Genomic DNA, 14,317 nt, shown 5'->3' on the forward strand with positions numbered 1-14,317 from the left:
ATTTTTAGAGTGCGTGAATAGTCGATCACTTATCTATCTGACCTGTAGTGCTAAACCTTGAAGGATCTTGCTCTCCTTCTCTGATCAATCTTGAAGCATCCTCCTTTTCACGCCAATTGCATCTGTCAACAAACCTGATCCTCAATTTCGATCTAGGGTTTCTGTGAGCTAGATCAAAGGTGTCGACGGCTGAGTGTTTGGGCTTGGGAGGGGAATAAAGGTCCATGAGGTATATGAAAGGGGGTTTGGATGATGGCATACTATTCTGCTACAACTAAACAAACGGCTTAGATAAATTAGTAGAATCGGACATAGTCCATAGCATAGTCGGGATTGTATAGTTTTGTATAGGATTCTATGATTTGGATCGCGACTCAACATGGATTCTACCTGATCTGGATTCATACTAGGATTTGGATCGACATGCTTCCGCAGGGTCGTGAAGTCGTAGGATTCTAGCAGTCGGGTCAGGATTCTGACTACCTTGATGCCACCTAATCAAAGGCCCACCACTACATGCATGAGGCAAAGTTTTCCTTTATTAATTGATCTCATGCACACTTTTCACCTCACCACACATGCCACATCATCAAAGGTCCACTCAACATGCATGAAAAAAGGTTTTCCATTATGTTATGTCACTTGTATTCAAAATATGTTCTAACTACACAATAATCAATTGCAATATATAATATTTATTTTTAGCTTTAATTCATATATTATTAATTCAACAATGGAAGCTTCATACAATCAAATTACTGAAATATATTGCAATCAATTCCCGCAGCAACGCGAGGGTATTATCTAGTTTATAAAATAGTCATGTCACTATGTCAAGACGTGGAGTAGCCACACCGTTCATACCCACAAAGCACAAATTTACTCAGCAACTAATGATGTTGAGAATAAGATAGACTTTACATGAGGCTCCTAAAGTATTGGGGACACATGACCAAGGTTCTGCTAATATATTTTCTATGTATCCCTTGGTAAAAATTGCTGAAGTTCAGGAAATTTGTTCCGACGCGCACCATGGCTGGGTGAACAAATATAATAATCTTGGCAGTCGATCATACCTCAAATAATGGAACTTCCAGTGGAGCCTTTTAGATGTTTCTATTCTACTACCTCTCATAACATTTTCAGAGCGCTAAATTCGTCTTGGTCGAAACGAGCTAAATTCATTAGCTCAGTCTGTGTTGATCCTGCAATGTGTCACCGTACCTGATGCATGTATGAACTGTTGCAGAGACCGTTGTCGTCCCAATTTAGCTGAAATATTACAGGATATTCAGTGGAAAATCTACTATGCCCACAAAAAGTTTCAGGCCTGAAACCTTCCTGGTTAAATCCAGGTGATTTTCTAAGTTAGCACTACTAACGTTGTGGTCCTGCGCCGACTATGCGATATTTTGGAGAGACTTAAAAGTTATGATGCCTCAATTGAGCGGACATCCGTTATTGTTTCACCATTCAACTCACAATAATTCGCTCGTGATTAATCTGCCAATGTTGGCCACTCTGATTCACGAAACAGTGCCTTTCCGCCAGACATTGATAATTATTTGGATCGGTTTCCATGAATCAAACATGCTGAAGCTTTGTTGGTGCCTGCGCATGACTGTCTACTAGTCTGGCGGCTTGTCTTTTTTCCCCCAATCTCATGCACACACATGTCAAAATTATCATTTTCTTGGGCATAAATCTTTAATCTACTTTCATGTTCGTCTAGGCATAAGCATCAAGCCTAATCATTCTTGTTCTTAGGAGACGACATTTTCAGAGACTCTGTACTCCTTTGCTGCCTTCTTGTATCTGTTATAAATAATAAAAATAGTTTGTGTTTTAAAGAAAAAAGATTAATACAATATTTCTGAGTTGGCCAATAAAACTTGAATTTCATAATTTGGCAGGGAACGCGCGGACGCGTACCCCCTCTATCATAAATTATAACGTCCACTCTCCCAAAGGAATATGGTAAATCAACGCACCACTACCTGCAATGCGAACCATTGATCTAGGCCATGAGCCTTCTTGAGCACCCATAGACCCCGTCCAGGTAAGTATTTTCAAAGGTTGTCCTACCCTCTAGTTATATACTCAACTTTACCGAGCCAATCTTGTTAATCTTTCGGTGTGGAACTAAGACAAACATAATTACTCTGGTGTCCGGTGTATCTCAAGTTCTCAACCGAACGCACAGATGTAACCGGGCCTGTGAGTCCCTCGGCCTTTCTTCTAGACAATGGCCATTAGCACAAAGCACGGCCTCTTGCAGGACGTCGTAGGCACACCCTGAGATTCCTGCCGTTAGTCGATTTTCGGTTTCTCATGCTCTGAACTGAAGAGCTGGTATGGCTAACTGTCGACTTGCTATTGGACGGTTTGCTGCGTCGTTAACTATTGCTGCTCGTGCAGGGGTTTTCCGGACCGGATGCTCTGGGAACTAAACTTTGACGGTGGACTTTGCTATCGAGATGCTGAACCTGATCGATCGCTGGCAACGTGTGTCTGCTTGGTGGAGCCAGTTCCGATCGGATCGTCAAAATATTAATTGCAAGAGCACGCACCAGGTTCCGGCTCCATTGACATCCGGCAGGTAGCATGACTCGTATACGAGTATTTACATGGCCTAGTAATTGTATGCGTATGCGTGTTGTAAGCAGCGTATCAGTGACTAAGGGCACCTCCAACGGCAACTCACAAAAAACCTGCCACATCCGTCCGCAGACAGGGGGCCAGTCCGCAGAGACGAATGCGGGAGGTCGATATCCAACGTTAGCCGCATATGTTTTCATAACAACTCAAATCAACCGGACAAAATTCGTGCAAACACGTTGAATTTTGATATAAACATGGCGGATTCCATTAAAAGTAGGATAATTTGTACATAAAACCGGATGATATTTCGTCAGGTGAACTAAAAACTAAAACTAAAATCCTAAACTATCCTATACTTCACGGTGACCTCGTAGCCAATGCCAGGCTGGCCGGCTGCTCCTCCGTCATCGTCGCCAGACCCGCCGTTGGAGTCGGAGTCGCCGGGTTTGGGGCGGCGGAAGGTGATGGCGCCGCGACAGGGCTTACCCGGCGGCCGCTTGACGCTCGCGGATGATCCTCTCCGCCTCCTCCTGATCAGATCAAAATATTAATTGCAAGAGTGCGCACCAGGTTCCGGCTCCTTTGATATCCAGCCAGTAGCATGACTCGTATACGAGTATTTACATGGCCTAGTAACTGTATATGCGTATGTGTGTTGTACGCAGCGTATCAGTGACTAAGCTCAGTACAATTTGCCAACTATTACTTGTAAGCATGCTGGACCATTTCTGTTGAATACATATTTCTATAAAAGAAAATTGAGAGCACCTTACGAACACAGCTACATAAGGTCACATCTTCACTGCGTGCACATGCATGCTTGCACTCAACTACTGGCTTGCATATCCGCTCACGCCACCGCCGCTGCTGCCGTCGCCGCCATGACACAATTTACCTTAAACTTAGCTGGGTGATGCAACTCTACATGGCCATGACACCATGCAACAAATTAATCATGGCCTAATCCTAAATGCTTAATACTAATAACAAGATTTGTTCCAACACCTTTTACATGTCTGCACTACCCATCATTACATTTTCAGAACTAAATGCTTATTGGTAGACGTGGGCTAAACTTATTATTTCATCTGTGCTGACCTTGCAATGTGTAGCACTACCCGCTGGATGTATGGATTGTTTGAGGGGCGGCCTCTGCTGTCTCGTTTAACTGAAATCTTTACAGAACAGTCGGTGAAAAGCTACTATGGCCAGAGAATGTTTCAGGTCTGAAGCCTTCCTGTTTAAGCCAGGGTGGATTTTCTAAGTTATAGCACTTCTGATGTTGTGGTTCTGCAAGTAGGCAGTCGACTATGCAAATATTGGGAGACTTTTAATGCATCAGTTGAGTTGAACATTTTACCATAGATCCATTAATGTTTCACCGTCCTCAGGTGAAATTTCCAGGCCCAACTCACAAGAATTGGCTCGTGGTTAATCTGCAAACATTGGCCATGTCCTGGTTCACGAAACGGTCCCTTGCTCTGGACTCATGAATCATACATGCTGAATCTTTGTTGGTGCCTGCGCATGACTGTATACTACTCCCTCCGTCCCATAATATAAGAGCATATATTATGGAACGGAGGGAGTAGTATAAATTTCTGGCGCGGCGGTTGGTGATCTATCCAATTGTTTTGTGGACTTCTAAGAACCAAACAGGCTGATATTTTCATACATTGAGCCACCGTGTGTTCTCTTTCTCTCACAAAAAAAAATGCAGCTTGTCATGGATGAAAGCTAAACTGTGGCCGCTTGCTTCTTCTGTTTATTGCCTCAATACCCATGCACACATGTCAGATTTTTCATCATCTGGGGAAAAATCTTTATTGCTTGTTCTTTTGGGCACAAGCATCAAGCCAAATCTTGCAACATATTTTACGAGACAGACATTTGCAGACATGATTGTACTCCTTCACTGTCACCAGTAAATAAAGAAAATATAATAGATATTCTCTTGAAAGAAAAGAGATATCAAAGTTTATAATTTCATAATTTAGCAGAGGCCGCGCGGACGCGTACCCCCTCTATCAGAAATTATGACATCCACTCTCCCAAAGGAGATGGTAGATCAACGCACTCACTAAGTGCAATGTGAGCCATTGATCTAGGCCATGAGCCTTCTTGATCGCCCATAGACCCTGTCCAGGTAAGTACGTTTAAAGGTCACCCTACCCTCTAGTAATATACTCATATTTACTGTGCCAATCTTGTTAGTCTTTCCGTGTGGGACTAAACCAAACGTAGTTACCATACTGGCTAGCCGATATTCGGTTAATCCATTGGTCTAACAGAAAGGCCCAAGGATTCAAGGGCCCAGTTGCGTCTAGCCCATTGAAACAGAGCCACAAGGAAAAGTCAGTCTCTTGCACGATCAGCGGGGTGACCGATCTTACGTGCCTCGAGTCCGTGCCCGCCCACGACGACGCCACCGACGCCGTCGCCGCCGACTGCGGGGTTGTCTACTCCGCCTCCGCCAACGGCTGCGTTAAGGCCTGGGAGATCGGCAAGGCCGGGCCTGCCGGCACTGGTGCACACTCTCTCTTGACCATCCGCGTCCCGCGCGCGCCCAACGGCGTCTCATGGAACGCCGGCGCCGCGGGGCGGCGCGTGTGGGCAGCCGGCTCGGACGTGCACCTCCTTGGGTGGGACCTGTACGGTCGCAAGTGGAGCCTCGCGTTCGACGTGAAGGCGTACGCCATGGCCGTGCTGTTCCTGTGCGTGGCGGGCGACCTGGTGTGCACCGGCTCCGCCGACAAGACCATCGGCCGTGGCGCCATCGGAGGTCACGAGGGCCCCAATAAATGCATCCAGGCCTCCCTGTGCAGGGCCAGCAATGGCTATATGGTGTACAGCAGCGGGCTTGACAAGAGCATGAGAGTTTGGTGGGTGCCGAATGGGGCCAACGGCGACGAGCGGACGATGAAGAAGTGCGTGATTGCACTGCGTGACTTGTTGACTATCGTAGAGTGGAGGATTTGAATTTTAAAGAGTCACACTAAATAGTCTTTAGTCATAGGTTGGGTATGAAATGGCTGTAAACTGTATAGTATAGCCGAAAGTCCTATTCTACTCCCGAGCTCAAATACTCCCGCATTAACAGTAAAATCGAAAAAAATAGTAAAAAAATTCTAAAAAAAATTGTGATAAACTTTGACAAATGTTTTGTATGCATGCAAAATTTCAGTACGAAATAACATTCATGCAAGGCGTGGCAAAAAAAAATCAGCACTCAAAAATGTTTCCAATCATTTTTGGAACCTCAAGTGCACCGACGACTCCTCCAAGGATGAGTAGGGCACGGGAGGCGGCAGGGCCTTGTGTCCCATGTGGGTCAGTCCGTCTCCCGTGTTCTACTCTTCCTCGCTAGACACCGCAACTTCACTTCATCGTTTTGATCGCCGGTGCACATGGAGACGGAGGATGGAGGACGGCAAGGGCTTGGACACTCGACACCATCGTAGGATAAGTTTAGGGTCTGGTCGGTACAGTTTTTTTTGTTCTGAATGTTCGAAATCTAAAGAAATCCGCGGTGTTTGCATGAATGTCGTTCGGTTTTTATGAAATCCGTCGTGTTTGCATGTATTTCGTTCGGTTAGGTCAAAGAATGGTTGAAATATATGCGGGCAACATTGGATGGCCGCCTCCCCCATCCATGTCCGCGGACTGGTCCCCTCTGTCCGTCGACGGATGCGGGAGGAAATTTGAGGTTTGCCATTGGAGGTGCCCTTACTATGTGTTTTTTGCGAATAAGTGATTACTATGTGTGACTGCCACATACAATTTCCTGTTTATTTCTTCTTCTGATTCCATGATAAAAAATATAACTTATAGTAACAACATTGTGAAAATATATCTCCTACCTATAGATATTTCGGTGCGACAAATTTTCACACAAACACTTCTGGAAGAAACATCATCGGCATGACAAAGCACAATGCGCAAACACGGACTTAGGACTGTGAACCATCCTCTTCATCAAGGGATGACATGGTCCCCAACCTGGAAGGCGTGGTCGAACTATTGAGACCTACAGTCCTCTGAACCGAAACATTTCATCAGAAGTAAATTTTTTGTATGGAAGTTCTTTTGATCAAAGATTGAAGATGATCACCAAAGTTAGTATGAATACGTTTCCTACTCTTGACCTATTGTTTGGACAGCCAATTCAAAACAACACTATGCCATGATCACAAAACCGACAATGATGTGCCATAGCCATTATAAACTATTGGATAGTTTGTGTCCCCGCCCCCTTGCGTCGCTTACACGAGCGACACATGGGAACCCTAGGTTTCGCCGCCGCCAGGCTCCCCTTCGTTATGGGTTTGTAGGCCTTGCTAATGTGGTTGAGACATCAACAAGTGGGAGGGGGAGGGTGCTGAAGCAGACCCCTAAATGTACTTGAAAAGAAAATGAATGCTCACTGAACTACGTACAATGCAACCACTTCTAGTTGACATGGAAGGAGTACATGTGCTGAAATTGAAGACACGCAGACTCACCAGCCGATAAAAATGTAAGCAGTGAGGTGCCTTCACACTCATAATGGGCAAACTATAAGCGAATGTTCGTAGTTGCATAGCCTTCGAATTCTCGTTCATCTAGAGACAATGAATATACGTCATCCATACCTTGAGGCAACAGAGTTTTCAACACATGTATATTTGTTGCTTAGGCTTGGAAGTCATCGGGATTCGCACATCCGCTTTACTTTCATGTTCTACTAGCAACGTGATTTCTTTAGCCTTGCTCAGACAGACGAGTTGGGTGTTGTGGACACCACTCATGTCTGATGGAGCATGTCATGGAAAACGCGATGTTGATGGGCACACAAGATTCTTCCCGACGTGATTTGTCAGTCACAAACACCAGCCAACAAAATGTATCATTATTTATAGAATAGACATGCCACTGTGTCATGACATAGAGTAACCACACCGTTCATATGCACAAAGCACAGATTTACTCAGCAAGTAATGATGCTCGAAAAAAGGTAAACTTTACATGGGGCTCCTAAAGCACCAGGGACACATGACCAAGCAGGTTCGGCTCAAGTATTATCTATGTATCACCCGGTGAAAATTGTTCAAATTGGGGGGCATTAGTTCTGACATGCACCGTGCCCCGGTGAACAGAGATAACAATCTGGGCAGTCGACCGTACCTTAAATAATATGGAACTTCCAATGGAGCATTTTAAATGTCTCCAGTACCTCTCAAAACAATTTCAGAGCGCTAAAATTGTCTTGGTCGACGAGGGGTAAACTCATTAGCTCTCTGTGTTAACCCTGCAATGTGTCGCACTGCCTGATGCATGTATGTACTGTTGGAGAGACAGCTGTCGGCTAGATTCAGCTGAAATATTTCTAGGACATTCAGAGGAAAATCTACCATGCCCACAAAATGTTTCAGGATGGAAACCTTCCTGGTTAAGCCAGGTGAGTTAGCACTACTGATGCTATGATTCTGCGTCGACCATGCTCAATTTTCGAGACTTACGATGCATCACTTGAGCTAACATCGCCTATTGTGTCACCATCCAACTCACAACAGTTCGCTGGTGATTAAATCTGCCAATGCTGGCCACTCTGATTTACGAAAGGGTGCCTTCGCTCTGGACTCTGGTAAATTTTTGGATGGGTTCTCATGAATCAAACATGCTGAAACTTTGCTGGTACCTGCACATGTCTGTCTACTAGTCTTTTGTAAGACCCCAAATCTCTAAGCCTCTTAGCTCACCCCGTAGGCCGTAAATTTTTGGTGCGAATGGTAGTAATCTACAAAAAGGCTGAGATTTTCACTGACTGGGCCACCATGTTTCTTCTTTGTCTAGAAAAATTTCTGCTCATTATGGTCAAAAACTACTAATCTAGCGGCTTGCTTTTTACCCCTCAATCTCATGCACAGACCAGTCAAAATGTTGATTTTCTTTGGCATAAATCTTATATCTACTTGCTTGTTCGTCTAGGCATAAGCATGAAGCCAAATCTTGCAACATATTCTTATTCTTAGAAGATGACATTTTCAAACACTATGTACTCCTTTGCTACCTTCTTTTATCTGTTATAAACACTAAATATGATCAGAGTTTTAATGAAAAAAGATTAACACAATATTTCTTTTAGTTGGCCAAATAAAATTTAATTTCATAATTTGGCAGGGGCCGCGCGGACACATACCTCCTCTATTACAAATTATGACGCCCACTCTCCCAAAGGAGATGGTAGATCAACGCACTCACTACATGCAATGTGAACCATTGATCTAGGCCATGTTGGAAATATGAGCAATTTACCAAATGATTTTATTAACAGAAATACTAGATAAAGCATGACTAATATAGCCGCGATAAAGCAAGTCATGCAATCTGACGGAGAGAAAGTAAATAGCATTTGCATATATGAACTTGAACTAAACACATCTAGAACAGACACTAGATAACATTGCATATATGAAGTAGAACCTATCATATGTAGGGCAGAAACTAGAGCAAAGAACTGTGTCATGACATCTAACAGAAAGAGCAAGAACACGTACGGGACAGCAGCAGCAGAAGCACTGGACTTGGGGTCGACATCCTCTCCAGCCATGTCGTTGCTGAGGTAGTCGACGTCGGGGAAGTAGTCGCCGGAGTCCGTGGTGAAGAAGCCAGTAGTCGCGCAGAGCGCTCCCCAAAAACCTTATCACCCTTCTCCCATGCAGGACTCAACAGGTGCGGTTCCGGAGGCCTACTGTCCCGACCTGTGGTGCACGCCGCAAGCCGGGATGGGGAAGAACGTAGCAGCAGCACAGTGCTCGGAACTTTGTGGCGAGAGGAAGAGGAGCTTCTGGTGTGTCTCTCTGGAAAGGAGCAACCTCTCTTATATAGGCACAGGAGAAGGACGCGAACAGGCTGCGGCGGGAGGTGAAGCAACGGAGGGAGACGAAACGAACAGGCAGCGGCCTAAGAGGCGCGCCGTTCGAATTCAGTGTCCACTACAGAAAACGTTTCAGCTCCCGCGTGACCTTTCGTATACCCGTCGTGCGTGGCAAAAATTTAGACATCGGCTCGGCTCATTCCCGCAACCCGCGGCGCGTCGTGACAAGGCGTGGCGGGCAGCGGAGGAGGAGCGCGCGTGGATGTCCCTCTTGTTCTCATGCTCATACAAGTGGGAAAGAACCTCCCTTATAAAGAGGTCCAACTCCCTCTAAACTAGCAATGTGGGACTAAACTTTTGTTCCACCTCTTGCCTTGCACGAATGGGCTGCGTGGGCCTCTAGGATTTATTAGGAATTTCTGAAACTGCTATTGGGCTAGGCCCAAAATAGACAAAATTCCAGCAATCCCCCACCAGATCCGAGAGGCACACAAAATTTGCCTTTGGTTCCAAAACACTGTTTTATATACCGGTACTGCAGTGGAGACTGTTAAGTTGAACTTCCACCTAGAACTCTATGCTACACTAGTAAGCAACTTGAACAGTGGACTAGGCCTTGAACTGCAAGTTTTCTGCGAATCTAGCTTCACATAAAGCCTTGACCGATACGTGGCTACTGTGGGTCTTCCCCGCGGGTGGAGCTTATGCGTCATACTCCGAGACCTTTCATGAGTTTACTAGAGAGAACCCTACTCTCATAGATTGCGACGTTTAACAATCAGACTCATATAGGTGTGTTCTTCAAAAGATGTTCTGCAGGACAACATCTCTGCTTGAAAGAGCCACTTAGAACACATTAAGATATACATCAACCTGCCATGCAGATTAGAAGAGTATTGCATCTTCATGGAGTGGTATTGTTAATAGTAAGGATACTCTCCTCTCAGTTGACCAACAGCTTGTCTTCCACATCTAATTCACGGGATCTCCGATCACAAAGAATAGGTTACCACTGTGAACAACTCATATTGTGGGTCTCATACCCATCTCCCTCGATGCATTATCTATCACATTACGTGATAGACCCTTAGTAAAAGGATCTGCCAGATTTTTAGACGTTTGGATATAATCCAATGCAATAACTCCGGAGTTTCTCATTTTCCTGACAGACTTTAACCTTCTCTGAACGTGTCTTGATGACTTCATGTTATCCTTTGAGCTGCTCACTTTCGTGATCACAGTTTGATTGTCGCAGTTCATAAGGACACCCGGTACAGGTTTCTCAACAACCGGCAAGTCATTCAAGAGTCGGCGAAGCCAATCTGCTTCGACCGTAGCTGTATCTAGTGCTGTGGGTTCTGCTTCCACCTAAGCCTCTTGATTTTTCGATCAAGTTGGTTTTCCACTTCAGCTTTATAGATCTTGAAAAAGTTCAAAGCCTCATCCTTAGATTTCAGAAGATACACACGGCAGTATCTAGTGGAGTCATCAATTAACGTCATGAAATATTTCTCTCCACCTTTTGTCAAAACACCATTCATTTCACATAGATCTGAATGTATGATCTCTAGTGGTGCAAGATTTCTCGTTTCCGCAGTCGTGTGAGACTTACGAGGTTGCTTAGCTTGCACACACACTTGACACTTAGATCCCTTGATAGTGGTGAAACTAGGGATCAAGTTCAACTTCGCTAGTCGCGACATGCAACCAAAGTTAACATGACAAAGACGTGAATGCCACACATTTGATTCACTATTGTTGCAAATATGATTAACAACTTTATTGCAAATGTCTGATAAGGATAAACGAAACAGGCCTCCTGACTCATAACCTTTACCAACAAAGGTTCCATACTTGGATATTACAAAATTATTCGACTCAAAGACAAGCTTGTAGCCATCTCTACACAGAAGAGATCCGCTAACAAGATTTTTATTGACGGAGGGGATATAATGCACGTTCTTCAGCCGCACGATCTTCCCCGAAGTAAACATCAGATCGACCGTGCCAACACCACGAACAGAAGCACTTGAACCGTTGCCCATCAGCACGGTTGAAGTCCCTGCATTCTGATAAGACGAAAACATTGAAATATCACCGCATACATGCACATTAGCACCCGTGTCAATCAACCAATCAGGAGAATGACATACTGAAAGAATAGTGGGAAATATACCATACCCAGCATCCTTCATGTCAGTGTCTCCAATGACAACATTAGCGGTCTTGCCGCCTTTCCCAGGATGACGCTTGTCATAGCGATTAGGGCAACTAGGAGCCCAATGATCAGGATCCCCACACACATGACAAGCACATTTCTTCTTGTCATTCTTCTTCTTGAAGTTCGTGTGTTTCACAGCCTTGTTCTTCCCATCAAACTTTGCTTTACCATCAAACTTGCCCTTGTTCTTGAACTTGTGGGGCTGGAAGTTCTTCTTCTGTACCAGATTGGCACTAGATCCTCCCTCAATACCTCGAGCACGTGTGTCATTTGCTCTCGCCTTTTCTTCCACATCAAGAGTACCAATGAGATCCGTGACGGAAAACTCCTGTCTCTTATGCTTCAGTAAGGTAGCAAAGTTCCTCCATGAAGGAGGAAGCTTAGTGATAATACCTCCGGCAACAAACTTGTCCGGTAGCATACAACTGAAGTGCTCAAGTTCTCTAGCAAATGACTGTATCTCATGAGCTTGCTCAACCACGGAGCGCTCTTCAGTCATCCTGTAATCATAGAATTGCTCCATGATGTACAGCTCAGTGCCAGCATCCGAGACCCCAAACTTGGCCTCGAGTGCATCCCACATATCTTTTCCATTATCAATTGACGCATAAGCATCAACTATGTTCTCACCAAGAACACTCAAGAGAGCAGCCTTAAACAGAGTATCCATTTTCTGAAAGGCTTGTGCCTGTTGAGCATCAAGCTCTCCTTTAGGTTTGCCAAGAGTGACGTCATAGCAACTCATGGTTTGAAACCATAAGACTGCTCTCACGCGCCACCTCTTATAGTGGATACCCTCAAACATAGGAGGTCTCATGGAAGCAGCAAAACCACTCGGGGTAAATTGCCTATAATATGGTTTTTGGATTGTTCGAAATATGAGCAATTTACCAAATGATTTTATTAACAGAAATACTAGATAAAGCATGACTAATATAGCCGCGATAAAGCAAATCATGCAATCTGACGGAGAGAAAGTAAATAGCATCTGCATGTATGAACCTGAACTAAACACATCTAGAACAGACACTAGATGAAGTTGCATATACGAAGTAGAACCTATCATATGTAGGGCAGAAACTAGAGCAAAGAACTGTGTCATGACATCTAACAGAAAGAGCAAGAACACGTACGGGACAGCAGCAGCAGAAGCACTGGACTTGGGGTCGACATCCTCTCCAGCCATGTCGTTGCTGAGGTAGTCGACGCCGGGGAAGAAGTCGTCGTCGGGGAAGTAGTCGTCGGAGTCCGTGATGAAGAAGCTAGTTGTCGTGTAGAGCGCTTCCCAAAAACCTTATCACCCTTCTCCCATACAGGAGGCCTACTGTCCCGACCTGAACTAACAGAAAGTAAATAGCATCTGCATGTATGAACCTGAACTAAACACATCTAGAACAGACACTAGATGAAGTTGCATATACGAAGTAGAACCTATCATATGTAGGGCAGAAACTAGAGCAAAGAACTGTGTCATGACATCTAACAGAAAGAGCAAGAACACGTACGGGACAGCAGCAGCAGAAGCACTGGACTTGGGGTCGACATCCTCTCCAGCCATGTCGTTGCTGAGGTAGTCAACGCCGGGGAAGAAGTCGTCGTCGAGGAAGTAGTCGTCGGAGTCCGTGATGAAGAAGCTAGTAGTCGCGTAGAGCGCTTCCCAAAAACCTTATCACCCTTCTCCCATACAGGAGGCCTACTGTCCCGACCTGCGGTGCACGCCGCAAGCCGGGATGGGGAAGGACGCGAACAGGCTGCGGCGGGAGGTGAAGCAACGGAGGGAGACGAAACGAACAGGCAGCGGCCGAAGAGGCGCGCCGTTCGAATTCAGTGTCCACTACCAACCCGCGGCGCGTCGTGACGAGGCGGGCAGCGGTGGAGCGCGCGTGGATGTCCCTCTTGTTCTCATGCTCATACAAGTGGGGAAAGAACCTCCCTTATAAAGAGGTCCAACTCCCTCTAAACTAGCAATGTGGGACTAAATTTTTGTTCCATCTGTTGCCTTGCACGAATAGGCTGCGTGGGCCTCTAGGATTTATTAGGAATTTCTGAAACTGCTATTGTGCTAGGCCCAAAATAAACAAAATTCCAGCAGGCCACGAGCCTTCTTCGCTCATAGACCCCGTCCAGGTAAGTATGTTTAAAGGTCGCCCTACCCTCTAGCTATATAGTCATCTTTGGAGAGCCAATCCTGTTGATCTTTCCGTGTGGGACTAAGCCAAACGTAATTACTCTGGATTCCAGGTGTATCGCAAGTTCTCAACCGAACGCGCACATTGGCTAGCCAGGAGTATTGTTTATTTGCTTGGAAGAAAGGCCGAAGGATTGAAGGGCCCAGTTACAACTAGCCCATTAATTAACACAAGGTACGGTCTACCTTGAGATTTCTGCCGTTAGTCGACTTCGGTTTCTCGTGCTCTGAACTGAAGAGGAATGGCTAACCGTCGATTTGCGGCTTGTGCAGGGGTTTTCCGGATGCTCTGGGGAACTTAACGTTCACGGTGGACTTAGCTAGTGATCGATCGCCTATGTGTGTCTGCTTGGTGGATACAATTCTGATCGGTTCAAAATATTTATTGCAAGAGCAGGCAGCAGGTTCCAGCTCCTTTGACATCCGGCCAGTAGCATGACCCGTATACGAG

General features: G+C 45.3%; 1 protein-coding gene and 2 non-coding genes across 3 annotated transcripts; 1 reads left to right on the forward strand and 2 right to left on the reverse strand.

Moving 5' to 3' along the window:
• Positions 1-1,909: 1,909 nt before the first annotated feature.
• On the reverse strand, positions 1,910-2,067 carry LOC120962261 (U1 spliceosomal RNA). Its single transcript, XR_005753102.1, has one exon. It is a non-coding gene; the product is annotated as a U1 spliceosomal RNA (small nuclear RNA).
• Positions 2,068-3,805: 1,738 nt separating this feature from the next.
• Positions 3,806-5,580, forward strand: LOC109766763 (protein JINGUBANG-like). Its single transcript, XM_020325546.1, has 2 exons — positions 3,806-3,825; positions 4,893-5,580. Exons 1-2 carry the CDS (start codon positions 3,806-3,808, stop codon positions 5,578-5,580), a joined length of 708 nt encoding a protein of 235 aa, XP_020181135.1.
• Positions 4,599-4,755, reverse strand: LOC120962259 (U1 spliceosomal RNA). The gene has a single exon (XR_005753100.2). It is a non-coding gene; the product is annotated as a U1 spliceosomal RNA (small nuclear RNA).
• Positions 5,581-14,317: the final 8,737 nt, after the last annotated feature.

Source organism: Aegilops tauschii, chromosome 3 (assembly GCF_002575655.3).
Source record: "Aegilops tauschii subsp. strangulata cultivar AL8/78 chromosome 3, Aet v6.0, whole genome shotgun sequence".
Classification (NCBI taxonomy): domain Eukaryota; kingdom Viridiplantae; phylum Streptophyta; class Magnoliopsida; order Poales; family Poaceae; genus Aegilops; species Aegilops tauschii.